Source organism: Haemorhous mexicanus, chromosome 3 (assembly GCF_027477595.1).
Source record: "Haemorhous mexicanus isolate bHaeMex1 chromosome 3, bHaeMex1.pri, whole genome shotgun sequence".
NCBI classification, from domain to species: domain Eukaryota; kingdom Metazoa; phylum Chordata; class Aves; order Passeriformes; family Fringillidae; genus Haemorhous; species Haemorhous mexicanus.
The window spans coordinates 24342831-24365382 of NC_082343.1; the positions used below are offsets into that span (position 1 = coordinate 24342831).

The window sequence follows — 22552 nt, forward strand, 5'->3', positions numbered from 1 at the left end:
CACCATTGTCTCACTAAAGAATTGCTTCTTAAAATCTAATCTAAACCTCTCCTCTTTCACTTTAAACCCATTTCCCCTTGTCTATCACTATCTGCCTGAATAAAAAGGTCTCTCTCCCTCTTTTTTATAAGCCCCCTTTAGGTACTGGAAGGCTGCAATGAGGTTTCCCTGGAGCCTTTGCTTCTCCAGGCTGAACCCAACTCTTCAAACCACCTGCAGAGGCAAGGTGCTCCAGCCCTCAGAACATCATCAAGGTGTTGTGCTTCTGCACATTTCAAATCAGTCTATGACCAGAAATAACTGTGGGGTTTATGTCATGCTGCTCCCACAGCATGGCAAAACATATCTAACTAATGTGTCCAACATTTTAGTTGCAGAGTCACACCCCTAACAGTATAAAAAACCAAAAATGGATGATTATTTTTCCATGAACAGCAGCCAACTGTTGTCGTAATTTACAAACTGACAAGTTCCTCTATGGAATAGATTGCCAAGGTCATTTACCAATATGTCAAAAATTATATAGGATTTAGTTATGTACTATCTTTTGTTTCTGTAGTTTCCAAACCGTTACTCCTCCACTAGGATATTTTTCCATATTTCAATTTCCAAGTTTCAGCAGTAACACAACTATTTCTAGTTGCACTATACAATTCATCCCCCCTACCTGAGAAATTGTATGGCAAGCATCAGCCTTGACTAATTCTTTAAAGGCACAAGTTTCCAACAACATTGGTTCTCTCCCATAACTGATCACCTTCCTTTTAACCTTGGTAACAAAAACTAAGTTTTAATTCATCAAGGCTCAATCTTAGTTTTTAAGATTTAAAAACTAAGATTGCATGCCACTGAACTACTATCCTCTCTGGAAATCAAGAGCTCAGAGACTCCTTTTCATAGCTATAATAAAGCTTTTGAATAGCAGTGTATTTATCATGCATTTATTAGCTATGCAGCTGCATATTTAGCAAGCTAATGATATCCTGGTGAAATGAAACCAGAGTAACATGTTCAACACCTGTATTTGTCTTGAGACAGCAAACAAGATTGATAATTTTTTCACTCTGGAGATTGTCCTGATTAAATGTGAATTGGGGAGAACCTATCATAGGTTTGATAACTTTTTTAATTAAAGTCTTTTATTTTTAAGTTTGAATGAACACTATTTGGTTTATTGTTTAGTACCATAGAGAGGCAGACTACTTGATTTGGTTTTTTAACACCTGCTTTAGAGAAACTTCAGACAGCTTTAGACACACTGTGGTATCTTTCTTACCTTCCTGAAAGCTCTTCACGTGCTGTATTGCCAGTGAATTATGTCAGCATGTACTGCCTAGAAGTGACACAGGTCTGGAGAGATGGGATCAAAAGCTTTTTTGTTATTCTCAAACAACCAACCAGGTGGTGGTGCAAGGCTCCTTAGCAGCATATTTGCATTCCTTACATTGTGACATTCACGTTGTCTTTCTCTCCAGGCTACCTTCTCTCCTTCAAAACATGCACTGCTAAAAGGTTTGAGACAAAAATTTTAATACTGGGCCTTGAAAAGTCCAGCCAACACGTTTCTGACAGTATTCTCAAGTGGATACCAGCAAGAAGGGGAAGAGTAACTCAAGCATGCACAAGCACTTTTTCCTGGGCAGTGTCCCTCATGCCAGACAGAAGGTAAGAATGGTATAACTCCAAGTCATCTGGATTATTCCAATCCACTCCATGTCCCAGCCTGGCCCTACGAAGTCTTTAATAAGCTTTACCAGACTACTATTTAATGAAAACAGTCTGGTACAAATCTCACGCTACCAGCTTAACACTAGACATGGCATTCTTGATATTTAAATTTGACACACTCTGATAAAGTTGTCAGGAACATTCCTGTTAAAGTTTTGTATTCACAAACTATCAAAATGCATTTAGAACTTTAGGAAAACACAGTGTCATAGTTAATAAGGCTTCACAACATTTACTAGTCCCTTTTTTCACCTGTTTTATGCTAAACCCATAATTTGCAAACTTTCTGTCCTGTTCAGCCATACAGTTTAGAAACAAAGTTTATTCCTACTTCTAACACAACACTCCTACACAAGGTAACTACCCACCAAATTAGACTGCAAAGCCTCTGGGTAGAGTGTTTGAAGAGTTTAACTGTAAAGGCATAAGGACATCATCATTCAGGGCTTTCACAAAGCTGCTTATTTCATTGAGAATGTCCCATAACACAGCAGCTACAGAAAAATCTACTACTAAAGAACTTTGAGAGCAAGAAATCAAGTCAGGTATATATTAACTGACTTTTTTCAGCATGCAAAGCAAACAAATTCAATCTGTGAAATAATTTCATTACTTCTGGAAATGAATTCTTGATAAAAATTAAATAATTGGGCAAAAGATTAATATCAGCACCTGACACTTTTTCCTTCTACAAAGAAAGGTTTTCTACTTAGATATTAGCTTCAATTTTCATACAAGAGTTATGAATATTTTAAGGAATGCCCAATATTTTTACTGTGATACACCAAAGACATTTGCAGGTGCAGAGCAACTTTTCATGGCCTGTTACAGCTACCTGGCACAGCAGTGTCACTAAGGTTTGTGCTGAAATTCACTTTCACTTGGCATCTCCAGTGCAATACAGATTCCCTGAAATAAGAACTGACAAAGGGGAAAAACTGCTGCTGTTTGGAACTCTGCCTACAAGGGCCAGCAGGCCAAGAAATGCTGTTCTCATGAGAGTGCCTGGTAAAAATGACAGATTTCTATATTAGCTCTGTAGGTCATAAGTTCAGTGCAAACTCTGAAAGAGCATTTAAACCAAAGCAGTTGCTAGTAGCTCTAATAATTTTTAATAATTCATCTGTTTTCTGCACTCTTCCTGCCGCATTTCTTCGAATACTTCAGATCTACAGATGCCAACTATTATAAACTATAAAGCCTTCTTGTTACAACTAGCTTCAAGCTGAAAACAAAATTAAAATCTCATCCAATAAAACCCCGATAACAGCAGGCCCACTGTTTTAATGACTAAAATTAAAAGCTTTATTCATATTGCAGAGCAGTCAGAGACAAGATGGAGTAAGCACCATTCTGACAGGCTCTGCACTAACACAAGAGGAGAGAAACCTCTGCACTAAAAGACTGACAAGTCTAAATCATTAGGGGAATGTTTTTAGAAGTCTGGGGCACAGAACCCCACAGCCTGAAGGAATATTGGCTAGTGCAGAGGAAAACAAGGGAGGAGAGAAGTCAAGTGAATCCACTCTTACACAGAAGGTAAACATTAAGCAGAATCCACCTAGGAGACAGTTTTCGGTGAAAATATTTTAGTGAACACTGATTTAAAGCAAACATAAGATACAGAATTCATAGGTGTTTGAAGAAATATTGTGCTGAAACTCTTGTAAAAGCAAAGCAGATCCAGAATTCATCCTACTTTATAAACAAGTATCATTTTCATAGTACTTTTAACATGTTCAAGACTTCCTCTACTGTATGACTCTACATGTTAAAATATTATAACTACAGCTTTCCTCATGTGATAAATCAAACATTTACTTCCAGTCTCTGGAAGGATTTCAAGCTGAAATGTGGGTTTTAGACCCAGACTGGAAAAAAAAAAAATCATTTAATAGATAACTGGAAAAATAATTGCTATTTTAACAGGATAGGCTGAGTCTAACTCTAGTAATTAAAAGGATGAAAATGCTGAAATGGGTACTTACCCTTATCCCTCCACAGTGTGAAAAAAGTAACCATCAAGGTGAAGTCCATTTAAAATGCACTAAAGATTAATAATGGGAATGAGAGAAAAAGCACAAGGACAGGAAAGCAAAAACGTGCGTGAGAATGAACACACATGCATGCTCTTACTGACTGCCATGTATCAGTAATAAACTGTCTGAAAAGCAGCAATGACTAACCTCCACATTTTAGTGAAACTGTGCATCAGGCTCACACAGCAAGGCAGAGCTGGAGGTTTGAGTCCATCCATTTGAAGGAGGAGGCCAGGAACACCATACAGAACCAGATATTTCACATAAAAAAAAAGTACTTGAGCTAAAGCCAGGCCACCTAAAAGAAAAAAAAAACAAAACAAAACATATCTTAAACAAGTCCTGAAACATTTAAAAAACCTGTTAATACTGATTACCTCCAAACAGCAATTATTCCAAGAACTAAGGCAAGCACCATTGATTGATGGGATACACAACATTTGTCTCTTCTCAAGAGACACAGCACACAAGCCCATGCATTTAGGACATTAGGCACATATACAAAATGGTACCCTCATTCCAGCATGAAGGCACAAATATGCACTGAAGTTCCACTCTCAAAAATCTCTGGACTGTGGGTGTTGACTGTTACGAAAAAATAACCAAAAACAACTGACTTATGTTGAGCTAAAAATCAGAATATACCAATATAAGCAATGAACATTTACCACAGGGACAATAAATTTATCTTTGCAAAAAACCCCCAACCAACCACTCTACACTTGTTGCTCCAGAAGAGCCATAACCAGTGGTTATAGCTGCATATTATCCCAACATCCCCACAAACACTCCATGCCCTGTCAGACTGAGTCCCCAGAAAATACCCTCTACTGATGCCTTGTGAAGGCTGACCTGGAACAGAGGCTAGACAGATTTAAAGAATAAAGTAGGTATTTATCAAAAGGCCTCAGTGGATACACCTTGGGCAGTACAAGAGCCCAGACAAGGCTACACCCAAGATGAACCCAAAATGGTCACAAAATGGACAACCAGTCACGAGTTCTCTCACTTTTATGAAGTTCTGGTCCATTTGCGTATTGGAGTTAATTGTCCAGTTATAGCTTTAGGTTATGAAGTCACATCCTTCTTGTTTCTCTCTTCAGTCCACATTGTTTATGCTCTTGGACCTGAGATTTGGGTGGTTGTCCTTGGTCCCAAGCTAGGAAAGCAACTGTTTTGTCTAGCTACTCTGTGAAGAGAGCTTACCATCCCTTAATATGAAGCTCAGAACTACAGACTGTACTAAAGCAGTACAGAATCCAAAAAATATAAAAGCTGAAACCTAAGGCATCACTACAAGATCCCTTTCTGCTGCATCCAAGGCATAGAAAACTGGAACTCCACTTGGCATAATGCTTAAGGCATATTTCAGTTTTTAAACCCACAGACAAAGGTCTCCTTAAGGTCCTGTAGCTGCCTTAATACCAAAGGAGAAATTTGGTCAGTGTGCTTGCTCTCATCCTCAGGTTATGACACAAACTCCAGCATCTTACATAGATCTGAGATGAAAATCACACATATTCTCATTATTATTCATGCAAGTAACAACCTTTGAATTATAAAGGAAGATGATTCCTACTAATATTCTAAATGTTTTGTGTTGAAAAAAGTAGTATTGACCAATAAGTAAAAATATAGTAAAAAGCAGAGGTCAACGCCTTTACAGAACTGGTGAGGTCACTCCTCAAGGACCCAATGAGTTTGGTGAACTTCTCCATCTGTATGACAGTTGACATACAGAAAATCTCACCACAAAGAAGGGAAACTAAAATTATACTTCAATACAGAAAAAAAAGTATAAAATGCAATTGCTACATCTCCTTCTACTCCCGTGCTCTGCTTTTGCTCAGTTATATTACCTAATTTGACTGAAGGACTTCAGACGTTCCACACAATTTTAAAGCCCTCCAGCAGACAGTCCTTGGAGACCAAGTTTTAAATCTGACTGCAGCAGTACAACTCCATGAACATTTAAGTAACCTGTCTTTTTATTTTTAAGGGGTTGGGGGGGGGGGAAACATCTCTATTGCATTCTGCTGACAAATGAGTATACTATGGATGACAACCAAAAGCTAAATATTAAAAATTCATTGACTGTATAACAACCTAGAGTAAAATTCTGGCACTAATGTAAAATACAAAATTCCTGCTGACCTACACATGGCCAGTATTTTCCTACAACAATACAACATTTTCAGTTTTGGTATCATAATCCATGCACATGATAAGAAACAGTTGTGCCATGCAAGATAAAAATTGATGTTAGAACAAAATACTGAGACATGAAGCTTATGTTATTTTACTTCAGGGAAGCAGGCATCAAGTATTCAATAACATTTTTCCCCAGAGGAAAACAAACAATCAGAAGCACAATTTGGATACTAGCCAATTAGCTCCACATTAGATTACTGCTAAATCATCTGTACAGCCAAATTTCTGCTTTAATTCCCTTCTCATTCAGTGTCTCATTTCTTTTCTGACAAATTTCATTGGAGAGCTGAACACTGACACCCACACAAACCAATTATGAAGATCACAGCTGTCTGTGCAGTAGTAAAATTCAGAATCCTTTGGCTGTGCTTGATGGAAAGGTATTCAGAAACAGGCTTCCCGAAAAATCAATATATTCAATTTTAAATATCATGATGAAAGACTGAGTTCATGGATATGAAGTCATAATATGCAAGTTGGGGAAAAAAGGCATTTTCACCCTCTCCAATAACACACATCTAGGTTACCATTACTGTAACTAACAGGCAGCTCAGTAGCACTGGCATCTTGAACACAGACATCACATCACAGTCACACCCAGCACAGGAGCTACTCTGAGAGTAGAAATTCTAAAGCTCACAAAAACAGCAACACAGAGGTCCCTATCAAAATACACAGATCAAGTTCTCATTGGCATTGAGCTCATGCCAGCAGTAGGAAAGTTCTGGCCACACTGGGAAAACTAAGGGCAAGATTCACAGCCACACAATAGCTGGGCTGCAGTGGCAACAGGCACAGGCTTCAAACCTTCTTGCATACCTGAGACATTCCAGCTGCTTTGCATTTGCTTCACTCACTTGCACAAAGTAGCCAGAAGCAAACTGCTTCACCTGACTTAGAAGCATGAAATTAACAATCAAATTCATTAACAATATCACAAAATTTCTTCTCTAATGTTTGATGTAATAATTCCTCCACACAGATGAACATTATTTTAAATTGGAAACAAGCCATATCGAATGGGTATTATAACACAGCTAAGAAAAATAAAGTACTGCCAAGATTCTATGTTTTCTCCAAAATAAATTAATTCAAAGTATCCAAAGTTGAGATTTTTTTTTTTTTAACAGAATGTGTTAAGGGATAAAATATCAAGGTAAAGTACCTGATCTTAATCCCATGCATTTCAACAGTCAAGCTGTTTGAAGTCCCAGACTAAAGAAATTTACTTTTATAGAAGCTGGTATTTTAAATTTATCATCTTCTCATCCTTAAAAAATTCTAAGCTTTCCTATGCTTTAAAAATGTATTTAAAGACCTTCAAATATTTTCCTTAACCTTAAGTTTACTGCAAAACTGCATTTCCTAAGTTTCATAGAGCTTTGAAACAAAGATCATGCCAAATTAGAATATTCACATGACTTAATTTTAGTCTACACATTTTCAAAATTCTGACTGGTGTTTTTTGACAGAAGTTAACAAATGGAATATTTTCGTAAGCAAGCAACAAAATGTTTGCATCCAGATATTACAAATCACACATGGCATTTTTCTGTCCTTAAGCCAACACCAAAAGTCATGGTCAACAGTAACTTAGAAGGCAACTTTATTATCAGCACAACATCACAACTTTACCCTTTTTGCAGCTACATTGACCCTATGGCATTAGTGATTGGAGATGCTTGTTTCTGTCAAGTACCAGGACAGGTTCCACTAGAAAACAGAGATAAATACGCAGTCACATTTCAAAAGGGTTACTGATACATGGGTCTAATAGGAAGCAGACATTTATAACACCTCAGAATTTGGGGCCCTGTCATCAAGTTCAAAATATCTCAGCCTTCCAGCAGCACACAAGATGCAAGAAACATCCTTCTGTGAATGGAGTAGTGGCAGGAAAGTACCACAGTGTTTGTCCTGGAGGCTGCTTATTTTTAGAGAAGGCTGAATGGACATAAAGGTTCCAAAGTGAAATTACTTAAACAAGACTAAACAGAACTGTCAAGGGACTCTCAGTCAAGGCATAGACAGGTCTTCCAAGTTAAAGGGAACCAGAAGGCTTTTCAAGCACACACATGCTTTAAAGACACCTACCACGAATATTCCCAAGGACTTTGAGAAACTTGGTCTAGCGGAAGGAATGCCCATGGCAAAGGGGTTGGAATCAAATGATCTTTAAGGTCCCTTCCAACCCAAACCATTATATGAAAGCATCCACTGTAATCATTATGTTCAATAGTAAATACTTGCAGGAAAAGGCTCTCTTAATAAACCAAGAGTTAGCACATTGCACTGTTTCTTACTGGGACAGAGTTAATTTTCTTCACAGTGGCCAGTGTGGGGCTGTGTTTTGGATTTGTGCAGAACATTGTTGATGAAAGCAGAGAAATGCTTTTGTTACTACGGGGTTTAGAGAGTCAAGGTCTTTTTTGCTCTTCACCCTCCACCAGTGAGAAGGCTGAGGGTACAAGGAGCTTGGAGGAGACACAGCCAGGACAGCTGACCCCAACTGACCCAAGGGGTATCCCATATACTCACGCTTAGCATATAAAGCTGGGGGAATAAGAAAGGGGGGATGAAGTGATGGCATTTGTCTTCCTAAGTAACCATCATGCATGAAGGAGCCCAGCTTCCCTGGGGCAGATCCAACATCTGCCTGCCCAGAGAAGTGAGGCATTAACTCCTTGTTTTGCTTTGCTTGTGCATGCAGCTTTTTATTTACCTATTAAACTGCCTTTATCTCAATCCATAAATTCTCAGTTTTATTCTTCCAATTCTCTTCCCACCTCTCCAAGAAAAGAAAAGGAGTGGGCAGCTGTGTAGTGTTCAGTTTCTAGCTGGGATTAAGCCACAATATGCATGAGTAAAAAGAAAAGTAGTCATAGAAGTAGGGTAATTGCCAAAAGGATCTTGAAATTTAGCCTGCAGGAAAGATCAGAAAAAGAAAACTTATACACATGAACACTTCTTTCTACAAAACAGGGAACAATTTAATATTTTAGAAAATAAAATTCAAGTTTTCTGATTTTTGCTTATATTTCCAGTTTTCAAAGAGACCTCAAGATGCTAAATATTTAATCAATTTCTCCTTATCATTATCTTCCAGGATGGAAAAAAATCTAAGACTCTTCTTAGTATTTCATTACTACTTAGATTAACAGATCCCCTGATTTCAATAGCAAAATGCTGCATGCTTCTGAAAATGAATTCAGAAATCTACTTCCTGTCTGTGGATTTATCATAAAAAACTATAAACACATCAAAACCAGAACCCTGTATCCAATTTACACAGACTACTCTGTAGGTCTCACTGTCAAAGAAGAACATACATAACATTTCTTCTTCTAACAAATTAAAACATGAGATCAGCAACTACAATTAAGCCACGTGGCTCCACCTTTCAACAGATCATGTTCTAGACTGACTTACATTCCCCTCTTATGAAAATACCTTTTTGAAGTAGTAGAGCCTAGTTAATAATTAAAACAGTGATGGCTGATTGACACTACCATGTGCGTGCTTCACTAGAACAAAAGGACCGCACCTGGTTAGGACAGACAGATGGAACCCACAGGGAATTCACAACATTCCATCAGGTGTGTACAGCCCAGATGTACATCTATACATCACACACCTCTGGCAAAGCACAGACAGATTCCTAGTAAAATATATTTTCACAACTACAGGACCTATTAAGATCTAGATTAATCCAGGGCAACAATGATATTGAACAACATATTTTCATACATATTTTTTGTCTTCCATCATTCCCTGCACCTTGCCAGATGGATGTGAAGCTCTGCTCAGATGAGCAGGGATAAGTAGATGGTGCTGAATCACCAGGATAAATGTGAAGCCTCATCAGGGAAATACAGGCAGTGTTTCTTCCAAAATCTGCATTTTCAGAATCAGACTTAACACATAAATGACCTAGCAACACACATTTCAGTTTCTATACAATAGAATGTACCTCAGCAGAGTGAATGTTACCATTGATAGTCTACGTTGTCATAGCAAAGAAAAAAAAGAATCACTTGTTTCAATTTGAGCTCTTTCAACCAATGCTATTAAGCTCCCCATTACCACATGTCAGTGAATTTGTCATTCAGCTGCAGAAGCTTGAAGAGCAGACATTGAAAAGGATCACCAATCTACCTGTCTTAAACTCATTTCTTTTCTCTTGCTTCATTACATAGCATTTCCAAAAATTACTCCGTAGAACAGAAGAACCTCTGCTCTGGCACAGTGTAGCTATTGTTCTGGTATGCTGCAATTCATCAGGATACTGGATTACTGGAATTCATAGTGGTTTTTATTCTTGGTGCCTGCAAATCTACATTGTACAATGTAAAATGTAAAGGCAGAAAATTATTCGAAATAATGTTAAAACTGAGAAGAATGAACTATCAAGGCTTCCATTAACATGGAATATGGCTCTTCCTGCTGTGTCATTAATTCTGAAAGCACCCAATTCTTTCAGCCAATCTGACTGATGCTACCAGAATGAGATGCAGCACTAACACAAATCCACGGAATTGCTATAAACACTGCATTTGATAGTCATCATTAAAAAAGCACAAATGCCCTGATATTGCTCAGTATGTCAACAGCTAACTATCCACAGACATGAACATTTGTGAACAGAGACACAATGATTTGTGAATTCTGGAAAACACTCACATTCTCCAAACAATGGCTTCCTGGGACCAATAAATAAAAGTTCTGTGATTGCACAGCTGACAGCTTTGAATTAATTCTGTGTTCAGACATTAACATCCCTTCCACAAACTGAAGGACCATACATATATAGCAAGCAGGCATAGACTTAGACACAGCCCCATCATATTCCGGATTCTGTTCTGGATGTGGGACCTAATATTTGGTTACTGAAAAGCTATATTGCATGACTTGGTATGTTGCTGCTTCTCACTTGAAACTCACTTGCCTCTGATTCCATCCACACAAGAGAAAATATTTCTCTTACTGCTGGGTAACATTCTCCTACTATTTTTTAATTTTATACCTGTGTGCCCTTAGCAATGTCAGTTTAGGTCAGTTTAGCATTTCTGCTTTACATGGCCATAAATGGCAATGTTATACATTATTTTTTAACAAGCATTTTAACTCAGGATTTATTTTTGGGGTATCTTTTTGTTTCTTTGTTGTCTCACCTTACAGGAACACCACACAGTGATGCAGAACACACTGTAGCTTCACAGTCATGAGAAGAAGACTGACATTGCCCTTAGGTGCTGAGAGCAAAACCTTACAGAAATGTTGTCTTGCCTGCACTTCTGGCATTTACTGCCCATTGTTCAAAGTTATCCCAGAAAAAAAAGCACCCTACATCAGAGGTGACTGCAAAACAGCCTCACAGCCTTTCCCTTAAGTTTACCAGGCTATCAGGGCAGCCAGGCATCACATGGTAAATCGATGTTCCATGCTGTTTTGAAGCTCCTGTAGTCAAAAAGGACACCCAAAATGTACAAACCCCATCAGTGCAGAAAGGCTTACATACCATGGATAATCCTCCTGAGTCAACAGCAACCTGCTTCCTTGGTCTTAAGACTCAGTTCTCTGATGAAATTAGTTCCAATAACACAGCAGGCAATGTAACAGAGAAGAGTGCTTGGCTCTGTACAGGAGCTGGTGTAGAAGCATGGTAAGATCCTTAGGGGTCCAGTGAGACTTAATGTAAATTGCTACCAGTACCCATACTCATATATTGGTAGCTCCCTAAAGCAAGTCACAACAGTGGCCTATCACTGATTTGAGTCTAAGGAAACCTATATAATCAATGTGATAAAACCTGCAGAGAGAACATTAAGTGACCAACTTCTAGTTCAAAATCTCATTCATAGTATATTTTAAACACCTGCCTACATTACTACTACAACAAAGCTCAGTGCAAATAGGGTAACACTTTGAGTACACCTCTCCCAAAGGCAGGGTCTCCACAGACAGCTTGTTAAAACACAATCATTTAATTTGGCAAGTCCAAACTTGCTCTAACAGTGGCTTTCATCTCTTGTCGCTTTGAGGCATTTTCACTTTCTCTAACCCTCTGTTCAAAATGCATTTTAATTCTTAGGATAAGACACTTTGTTTCATCAAATAAACACACAGACAACTTAGCCATTGTCTATAACATAACTCTCTCCCCTCCCTATAAAATCAACACTGATAGTCTTGAAGGGAGGGAGGAATCCATCAGTAGCACCACTGCTGGAATATTTCATCCCTAATTCTGGAGCCTTCCCTGCACTATCAAGTGGCTGGCTTTTTGTAACACACACAAGCACTAGGAGCTAACAGAGTGAACTCCTCAATGAACTGATGTTTAGAATAGAAAATGGAAACTCAGAACCCCCTTTCTAAACAGTGACTGAGTGAGGAGAAGAACAAACAACAAACCACTGAAGCATACCTGTCCCTTTCTTGCTCTCCATCTGCCCTTGCCCTTTTTTAGATATCAAAATTATATACTAAAACGTGTATCAAGTGTGTATGTATGCACACAGGGGTACACAGAGAGTGCACACATTGCCCTCTGCTGACCAGACTCTGGTCCAGTGCAGTCCAAGTGTTCTCCAACACATACACACACACACACACACACACACACACACACACACACACACAGAGTGATGACACAGGTGAGCTCCAGCGAGTGCTGGACAGGACTGTACCAGTCAGTGTATCAATCCCAGGTGTAAGAGACACTTCCTGCAAATCAGAAATCACCAAGGCTTTTTCAGAAACCAGTTTTAAGGTCTGATGTTTCTTTGCTTTTCTTCTTCCTACCTGGTGATACAGCTTGGGAACTTGGGGCAGAAATCAAATCAGCTACATATGCTAGTTGTTTACATACCATCACCTGAAGCTTTTGCTGATTTACACTGCATTTGTCAGCACTCTTTTTCCTCACAGCTGGGCATTTTAATGAAATACCAGGGAGCTGCAGACAAGGTAGAAGTGGGGGAAGCCAAGCAGGAAAAGAGAACTGCGAGGCACTGACTACTACTTTCAGGTTACCTTATTTGCAAGTCCTTCCCTCTACTATTTTTACAAGTTCTGTCCTTTACTTTTCAACATGAACGCATAGAAACATCAGTCAGAAGGAGATAAAAATAATTCTTAACATCTTCATCCTTAATTCTTCATTAACATCCTTCATCATTAATTCTTCATCCCCACAACAAATAAACTCCTTTTAAGTGTCCACTTCTACGACTTGAGGGGGAGAATCACCTTAGACCAAAGTTTACAGACATACTCTAAAGTGGAAAAAGTACAGAATATTTAATTTAGGAAGCAGCTCAATAAGTTCAACTAAGCTTATGGAGAATCCACAAGTTATACTAAGAGTCTGTAGACCACCTTTCTGACAGTGGCTGGCTATAATGTGCTACATTTAAGTACCTACAAATGGGCATAAAAGAGATGCAGACTGGGGCTCTTGAACTGGGGGAAGAAGAAAGATTTCTGCTACTGTTTCTATACTCACCCAAGGCCCAGTAAGATGCAGATTCCAAAGGCAGAGCACTACTGTAGAGAGCATGGATATACATGAGGTGAATCATCAGCTCAGCCAGGCACCACCAAAAGAAAATACGAATTATGCCCACAATTAAGATGATGAGATTGGTCTTCACACTGAAAGCTTCTTGTCTCCTCATCTGAAGAAGAAATCCAAAGAGGTTACCTGGCACAAAACTGACCATTTTACTCAAAATACTTATCCTGGGAACTTTTGAATGCACCATTTGGAAACTCCTCACACACTCTTGAGGGAGACTGGTCCCTCCATTCTCAATCTCAGTAAGCAGTAGAAACCAACAAGAAGCCAAATGTGCATGCACATTGCACCTAACTGTTGTACAAAGGACAGCTGCTGTTAACCTGAACAAAATTCAGACATGAGACTTTAACTCCTGCAACTTGACCTCTGGAGACAATATAAAAAGATTAAAGAAACTACAGATATGAAGTAGGTTTTTCAAGCAGTAGCCCTTCCACACAGGAACACTGACTGCTTACTCTTAAAATACCTCCAACTTCTACCAACTGCAAAGAATCAATGACTTGAGGACAATTCTTAATTTTTCTCCCGTAGCATTGCCAAAGTCAGCAAGATCTACAGAATGTGCTGAGAAAATGGAAGTGCGAGTTAAATATCCAGTAAGGCAAAGTTTGCAGTTGACAGCCTTCTCAAGAGGCTCCAAACTCTTAGACTGCTAACTGCAGTAAACACATTGGCATATTATTATTGCACCCCCTTTCCACAATAAAAGAGAATAGAATCTAAAACCAGAAACATAAGATTGCCTAAAAATTCAGTCATGCTTTATATATCTATTATTGTGCACAACATTTCCTTCTCCAGTCTCTAACTGGCCACCAAAAATGCACATACAAGAGAAGTAACCAACTCGTCTGCACAGGCCCTCCCTCAGTCCCAATCACAGTAGTTAACATACACACTCATTTGGAGGGCTCCTTTGTATCAGCTACATGACAATGTGAAAGCCTGGAGACTACCATTTTATCACAGGGATTTGCACAACAGGCCTTCAAACCCATGCCTAGAACTGCTATGCCTTGCTTCAACCCAGAAATTCCACACGGCCAGTGACAAAGTGTCAGTGTCTCATTTTTGCCTGGCAGTGGATGCCAATTTCCAGAACTGCTATTACACTCTTTGGGTCACACAGCAGTTCACTGTCTCCAGCTCCAGAATTTCTGCTTTCCAATGTGCTCAGCAAGAACCCTCATCCCAGTCTCAGCTTCAGCTAAGGGGTTCTGAGAGTAGTCTCTTACAAGAGCATCAATAAATATTCTCATTGTACTGTGCATTTTGAATCAACTTCTGGGCACTGCATCCTTTGAAACCCTTTTCTGATCTCATCTGCCAAGGTAATACCCTCTGCTCAGGTAAGAGCTCTGACAATACCCTTCAGCAAACACATTAGGGTTGTTCAGTTTGTTCCATCTTCTTCATGGCTTTAACTACAAATATCTGTACATATTTAAGGAGAACCCTCTGCAAATACAGACATATTATTCTCAATCTTTCTTCTTCTTCTTACACCAAGAATACGTGTGCTCTTTGCATAGTTGTTTGCTAAGCCATATCAGGTGAGCTAAATTTCAAAGCAAGGCTCCCCCCATTTTTCCTATCATCTATCCCAAGCTGTTTTCAGCTTGGAGCCTCATAAGTCTTCTGAAGCCATCCTTGGAAAGAAAGTACAACTGTCCCTCTCCTGGTGTACAAGGATTTAGCTGGAATTTAATACACTTCAGAAGCTATAAAACAATACTTAGTAAAAAAATACTACCTCTGTTTCTATGCAAGTCTGTGTGGACTTTTCCCACAATATCCAGCCCAAGATAACAACATTCTACCTTGCATCTTCCAAAGCAAGTGAAAACAAATGAGCACAGGGCTTTTTACTCAAGGATCCACTGGAATCTAGTTTCACTTTCATAAAACCCAGTATTTGCTTTGGCTTCAACAGAAAATTCCCAAGTATAAACAGAAGCAAGCAATCCCTAGGCTTCTATGTATAAACTGAAAAAGCAGTTTTATGGTTTGAAATGTTCACTAATCTATTTTGACACAATAATTTTAACTATAGACATAACAGGTTGTGATACCACTTCTTACTCAAGTATGTAAGAAAATATGGAAAGCAATAAAGGATGAAAACATGGACTTTTCCCATCATGTAAAAAGCAGGCTTGAAAAGAAGCCTGCAAGGGACTAAGAAAAGCATTCAGCACAGTTTGTAGGCCTTATATTTTAAACAAGCTGCTCAGTTGAAGCAAAGTACTCCTAGTAAGTCATCACCTGTTTTCACATCAATATGAGGTGAAACTGGAGTTTTCAGGAATTCCCAATACAATCTATCAGCTTTCTGTGGCTCTGAAATCTGTTTCAGAGTCAAGAGCAAGCTTATGCTGAAAACATTAGCTTTATTTCACCTGATGAAGAAGAAAACAAAAACCAGTCCAGAAGCTGCATGCTAAAATTATGAACACTCTCCAAATGTAACAAAGCATGTCACTGGCTCCCTGGTTGAAGGGATGAATCTGATGTCAGACAAGAGCATGCTGTGAAGTAGAAGAACTTGGGGACACAGGCTTGTGTTAAAAGCTGATAGAGAGGACACTACAAAAGTTCTCATGATTACTCAAAACTGTAACATTCCTATAGTATTATTTCTTGATTTTATAGTTATGTGGAAGACAGCTTTGGACAACCAAACAACAACCACTGTTACCTGTTTACTGAATTCATCAAAATTCACAAGGGGTCCATTGTGGAATGTAGGATAGTAAAACACATATGCCAGCATCCAGGGGAATGAGTGGGATGACTTCTGGGTAGGTGCATGCCAGCAGTACTCCAGGCAGAAGCTAGTGCAGAAGAGGCAGCGGACAGACACAGTGAAGAGCAGCAGATAATATTCATTCTCAGTGTCATACCACCTTCTCTGCAAAACAAAACAAAGCCAGATCATGATGGTGCAAGGCTGTGTCTTCTCTATGGCAAGACAGCAATGTCTACTCAGATCTCAAGGGTCAGCAGCAGCAGGAAGAAATGGAAGCAAATAGCAGCGGGAATGAGAATCTAACGTGAACAGCACTAAACAGATGAACAACAAGCACTGGCTTTTGGTGGAGAAAGGTCCTCCAGAGCTACTGCAGCCAGCACAAAGAGACAACAGCTTGGTTTCAGAAACATGTCAGGCTGTGAAGTACCAGGACAGTGGGAGAGCTCTTCTTACAAAAATGAAACATTATCTACCTCAGATTTAGTCCAGTACTACAATATCCAAACAAGCTGGCAACACAATTGATAGCCAAGGGACTACTAGGGCTGAAGCTAGATGTAAAGAGAATCAGTCACTCCGGAGAAAACGTCAGGCTGGAAAAAATGTTACTGAGCATTTATTGATTCTTTGACACTTGGTATTATACACGTTGCAAACAAAAAAACCAATCATGGCAAAAAACTTGGAAACATCAGCAAATGTAGCTTGGCTGACTGACAATTTGTATTGCAGAGGGCCCTCTCCTCAGCTGAGCAAATCACAAAACTGACCACACCACATAAAAGAGATTCTACATACTCATTCCCCTCTCCCTGAACATCAGGGCAACAACCCTTATAACAAATGTCCTGTTTTTCCCATTGGTTCAATAAAATACAACAGGACACTTCAGTTTTTCCATATCTGTACTACCCAGAAAAAGCCACTAGACAAAGAGCAAAACTGAGCTTGCTTACAGCTAATTGATGCAAGTAACTCATTTGGTACAACTCACACTGTAGGAGAAAGTCTCCCTCTCTGCAGAAGTCACGGTCACCAATAAGTACAGGCATTCTTAACTGAGTAACTGCTTGACACAAACCCAAAACCCAGCACCTTAAATTGGCATGATTAGAGCTCCAATGAAATGTGTTTAATAAAGCATTAGTGAAGTATCATCATAGTCCAGCTCTACTCAATACCACTTACACATTAAGGGACATACTTTTATTCCAATGCACTGGCCACCATGATAGAGAATGTGACTAACTGGAGAAGCTCCAGCATGAGTCACTGCAGTGCTACTGCTTAGGATTCCTCAAACCAACCCATGCTTATATTAACTGAAGGGACAGTATGCTGCCATAGAAATAGATGCCATTATAGACAACCACCACAATTAATTTGATGCTAAATTAGTCCTTCTCACATTACCTTGGTTTCTTCCACAGCTGGTATGCGTAAAGTGGCCAGAAGGATGAGGGAGCACAACCATGTCAGGAGTGACAGCTGAAACTGAGCCACAGCAAAGGAAATAGCTGCATGTAACAAAATGACAGCAAAGCCTTTGATTCCCAGTAACAACCAGCAGGCAGCCATTCCATAAACCATCAAGCACCACGGTTTATACTGTCAGAAAAAGAAAAGTTAACAATCTTTTAATTATTTCAAAAGAAAAAAGGCACTCAATACCTGTGCTGCCTACACAAGTTCTGCAGTAGAGACAAATATGGTCAACAAGGTGAGAACACACATGAAAAAACACAGAAACCCAACCATACCCCTAAAAGTGAAAGGGAGGGTGTTTCTGTAGTAGCATCAAGTGAAAACCAGAGCCTCCCTAATTTGAGGGAGAGCATAACTTCTTCCTTTCCTTCCCCAGACTCGCAGGTGTGACACCACACACAGATAATTTCTCACAATCATACAATCATTTAGCAATCATGCCAAAACCCAAGCAGCCATCACTTTACATACTTCCCTCTTAAAGGAACAACTTCACCCTTTTTATCTGTGCAAGTCAAACAATGCTGTTTAATGGCTTACAACAAGGCAGAGAGACCTTTAGAGGTTGGAGGCTGAAGTCTCCAAACATTAAGGCAACCAACCCCCACACACAACTGACACCACAGGATGAGATTTACTACTGTCAGTGGCCTCACTGCAAAGCTTCCCATGTCCACAGGAAACAAACCCATCAGAAACTCCCCACTGTGAAGAAAATCCCTACATACCTTCTCCACCAAGAGCCTGGACATTTGTGATACCAACAGGTGACCAGCCAGAAGCCACAGTATACGTTCCCTTCCCCATTCAACCCAGTAGCTCCACTCAAAGTCCATGGGGTCCTGTGGCATGAAGGGAACTGGTCACTATGCGTACCTGGCCATAAGGGACAATGGAATACCTCCGTAATACGACTGCTGTGTGGTACCCAGCAGAACTCCCACATCTCAGGAACACCATTTCAGCAATCCAGCTGTGTGGTACCCAGCAGAACTCCCACACCTCAGGAACACCATTTCAGCAATCCAGCTGTGTGGTACCCAGCAGAACTCCCACATCTCAGGAACACCATTTCAGCAATCCAGCTGTGTGGTACCCAGCAGAACTCCCACACCTCAGGAACACCATTTCAGCAATCCAGCTGTGTGGTACCCAACAGAACTCCCACATCTCAGGAACACCATTTCAGCAATCCAGCTGTGTGGTACCCAACAGAACTCCCACATCTCAGGAACACCATTTCAGGAATCCAGCTGTGTGGTACCCAACAGAACTCCCACACCTCAGGAACACCAATTCAGCAATCCAGTTGGATCACTTACAGCAGTGGACTCTGCATCATTTTCACTTCCAATGGAGCAAAGTTCAAGAAAACAGAGCTTTGCATGGTGTTGTGCCTCCTAAGCCTCACACTGGTGATGAAGCTGAGCAACTTCAGCTTTCCTGAGGGATTCAGAGAGCAACTCTACTCTGCCTTGGAATACCAAGAACTTCAGTAGAAAGGTACTTTGCTGGAAGAAAAGTTTAACTCCCCATTTAAGCAAAGTCTAGTTGCAATCAGATGGAGTTAGGTCAACTGGAGTTACCTGTGGCAGGAGATTTTTATCTAAATTAGGTAAGAGGGATCAGCCAGTAGCCCCACATCCAATACAGAGCCTTACTAAAAGTTCATTTCAACTGCCTTAAAGCCTTCTAAAAAGCTCCTATCAAAGGTCCATTACCAGCAGTGATGGCAGGCCTAAACACCAAAACACTTACAGACATGCATTCCTGCTTTTGTGTAAGCAATCCTTAAGATTAGTTGCACTGTTTGATTTTGACCTCACAAAACTTTTGAAGAAATGCAAGCAAGGGTGGGGAGGGATGTGGTTTTTTGTTTGGGGTAGAGGACTGCCAGTTTTCTTACTGTTTTAGTTTTGTTTTTTTTAATAACAACTATGTTTATTTAAGACCTTACACCTTAAAATCTGTTCTCCTCCTGTACTACGCCAACCAAGAGAAAAATGTGTTAATTCACATTAAGCATTATCCAAATCACCCAGTAACAAGAAAACCAAGAAAAAGGGGGAGAAGGCTGCAGGAAGTGTAAAGGTTGATCAGAGTTTTAAGGCCAAACAGTAAAAGAGAGGGTTATCAAGATCCATAGCAAAGGATAAACACTTAAGCCAGGGATCAAGAAAAGGAACAGAACTTTGGTTTTGATTCTTAGGTCCAGACACACCCAGCCAAGTCTCTCTTCTTCACCAGAAACATCAGACTAAAATTACCTATAAATATCCAAATCTACATGTTACTATAAACTTGTAAAGCTAAATCAGAAGCTTGGATGAGCAAAGGGCATGGAGGCATGATTATTTCCACACAGCAAGACACTGTCACCCCTCCTACCTTTTTTAGCCCCCGGAAGAGAGTCCCTGGGTCCAGCCCAAACCTTCTGTCCATTGCAGCTTCATACTCTGCAGGGAAGAGCAAACCTTTGATAACGACACAGCAGCTAGAGCAGGAAGAGTCAGGGGTGGGTTCTTCACTGCTCAAGAGCAACACCTTGCCATGTGGTCTCCAGCAGTGAGGATACCCACATCCAGGGAAGAGCAAGTCACCACATCACTGCTCACCAGGTGGGGGGCCCAGCTGTGCCCCATAGTAATGGCAAAGCAGTTTCCCAGAGCCGGTGTTTTGATTCCTCCTGGCAACAGGGACAGTAGCAGCAACCCACCTTTTAGCACACAAAACCTGCACTAATCCTCACTCACCATTTTTCAGAACTGCCTGGTGTCTCCCACCAGAGCAGAAGGGGGACACAGACCCAAGAGTGGCCAGTACAGCCAAAACAGGGAAGATCTGCTCAGAGAAGCTGCTGCTAGAGCCCGGTGCCACCATATTTTGTCACTTCTGCAGATGACTTGCTGGGTGCAAGACCATGGGTGCACAGCACTGTACCCAGTTACAGAGAACTCCTTCCACTGCTCTACAAACACCTTTCTGGCACTTCTGTCCTTCCCTTGAGTGCTTTCAAGAGCCAGGTAGAGTGATTAATGTAGAACCTTGTTAATTAAAGCCTAACAAGATGCAATATATATTCCCTGCAAAGGCTCTCTAGCTTGTTATACTTTTATAATACAACCTTTATTTCCATTTAAATAGCCACGTGCTGTAACACAGCTTCTTTTCATCTACAAATTGCACTTAATTTGTTTAAAATCCCAGCTTTGCTCTGCAATACACAGCTCCCCAGCTCCAAACCAAGCCACCACAGCACCTACCAAGAGGTTACACAAGGCAGAGGTAGGTGTTTGGAAACAAGCTGACCCCAAAACTCTACAGACAACCCAACCATTGCTCTGAGTCCTGGACTCAGCACCAGAGCCCCAGAGCTCCAGGCAGAGAACACCAACTTGCCCTAGGGCCTCTTCAGATGCAGACCTTGGCAAGTACCATCAGAAGGCACAGCTGCTTCTGAGCCACCCACCTGCAAGAGGCTGTTGGTGACTAGCCAGGGAAAACAAGACAATTCAAACCCAACTTTTCCTGAATTTTCCCTATCCGAGTAGCTGAGCTTCAGAGGTCTCCCTCATCTTTTCCCTGACAGCCACGTCTGAGTACAGCATTATCGAGGATAGTCCGAGCACTCAAAGGCAAAAAAGCCCTGGGACAAAGCTCTCTGCTCAGGTGGCATTTGCTTACTGCTTCCTCGCATAGAGCAGGTTGGCAGCTGGGAAGAACGCAGGGGCTCCTCGCACAGAAACAAAGTAGAAACCGACCAGAGAAGAGAACTCACACCAAACAGCCTCGCCAGCCACGGGCGCGAAGCCGTGCCCGAGCGAGCACGCCCACGTCGCACACTTACTTCGGGACACTTGGTGCGCTTCGTAGAAAGCGTAGAGGTGGGAGCCCACGGTCAGGAGCCCGTAGAGGCACAGTTCCCAGGCCGGCAGCAGCATCGGCACGGAGCTGCTCCCACCGGCCGCCACCCTGCGGGGAAAGAGACGGGAGCGGTTTTCTGGCGAGGGCAGACGGGCACCCTGCAGCGGGACACTGGGCACGGCACCGCGGCTCCAGGAGCAGCGCTCGCTGCCGGGCCCGGGCTCAGAGGCGGCCCCGCTCCGCTCCGCCCGCAGCTACCGGGAGGGCAGGCGAGCCATGCCCGGCCGCGCCGGCTGCAGAGGCCCCGGGTCCAAGGGCTCGGCACGGCCCACGGCCGGCGGGACCCTCGGGACAGAACCAGGACCGGATCCCGGCGGCTCTCACGGACTCGGGACAGACGGGAAGGAAGGGGAGACGCCGCTGCCCCTTACCTGAGGAGGGCTGTGCCGCCGGGAGAGGAAGGAGCGGCAGCAGCGGGCTCGGGCGGGCTGACCGGAGGCTCCACACCCGCAGGCGAGTGGACAACCCCACGTCCGGCCGCTCCCGCCACTCGAGCGACCCCGCGCCCGGCCGTGCCCGGGGCCCGCCCCGCGGAGGGACGGCAGGGGCGGGAGCGGGGCGGAGCTGCCGGCGCTGCGCGCCCGGGGCCGAACGCTGGGCGGCGCTGCAGCCCGCTCAGCCACGGGGTGTGCGCAGCTACGCAGGTCGGGGGTGTGCACACACCTACAGGGTGTAAATACACTTATAGGGTGTGCATACACCTACAGGGTGTAAATACACTTATAGGGTGTGCATACACCTACAGGGTGTAAATACACTTATAGGGTGTGCACACACCTACGGGGTGTAAATACACTTATAGGGTGTGCACACACCTACGGGGTGTAA

The 22552-nt window shown here is 41.6% G+C and overlaps 1 protein-coding gene across 2 annotated transcripts in view; it reads right to left on the minus strand.

Annotated features, from left to right (window-relative positions):
- The window catches only part of HHAT (hedgehog acyltransferase), a 165611-nt gene extending 143365 nt beyond the window's left edge, over positions 1 to 22246 (minus strand). For both annotated transcript variants that reach the window (XR_009485707.1, XM_059841113.1), the window contains exons 1-8: positions 22096 to 22246; positions 21648 to 21772; positions 20189 to 20256; positions 18529 to 18642; positions 17729 to 17923; positions 16262 to 16474; positions 13486 to 13657; positions 3915 to 4065 (exon numbers count right to left, since the gene is read on the minus strand). Coding sequence is in view for 1 of the 2 variants with exons in the window: in XM_059841113.1 (XP_059697096.1) it covers positions 3915 to 4065; positions 13486 to 13657; positions 16262 to 16474; positions 17729 to 17923; positions 18529 to 18642; positions 20189 to 20256; positions 21648 to 21741 (1007 nt within the window). In the remaining variant the exon portion in view is untranslated. The remainder of the gene's footprint in view (positions 1 to 3914; positions 4066 to 13485; positions 13658 to 16261; positions 16475 to 17728; positions 17924 to 18528; positions 18643 to 20188; positions 20257 to 21647; positions 21773 to 22095) is intronic.
- Positions 22247 to 22552: the final 306 nt, after the last annotated feature.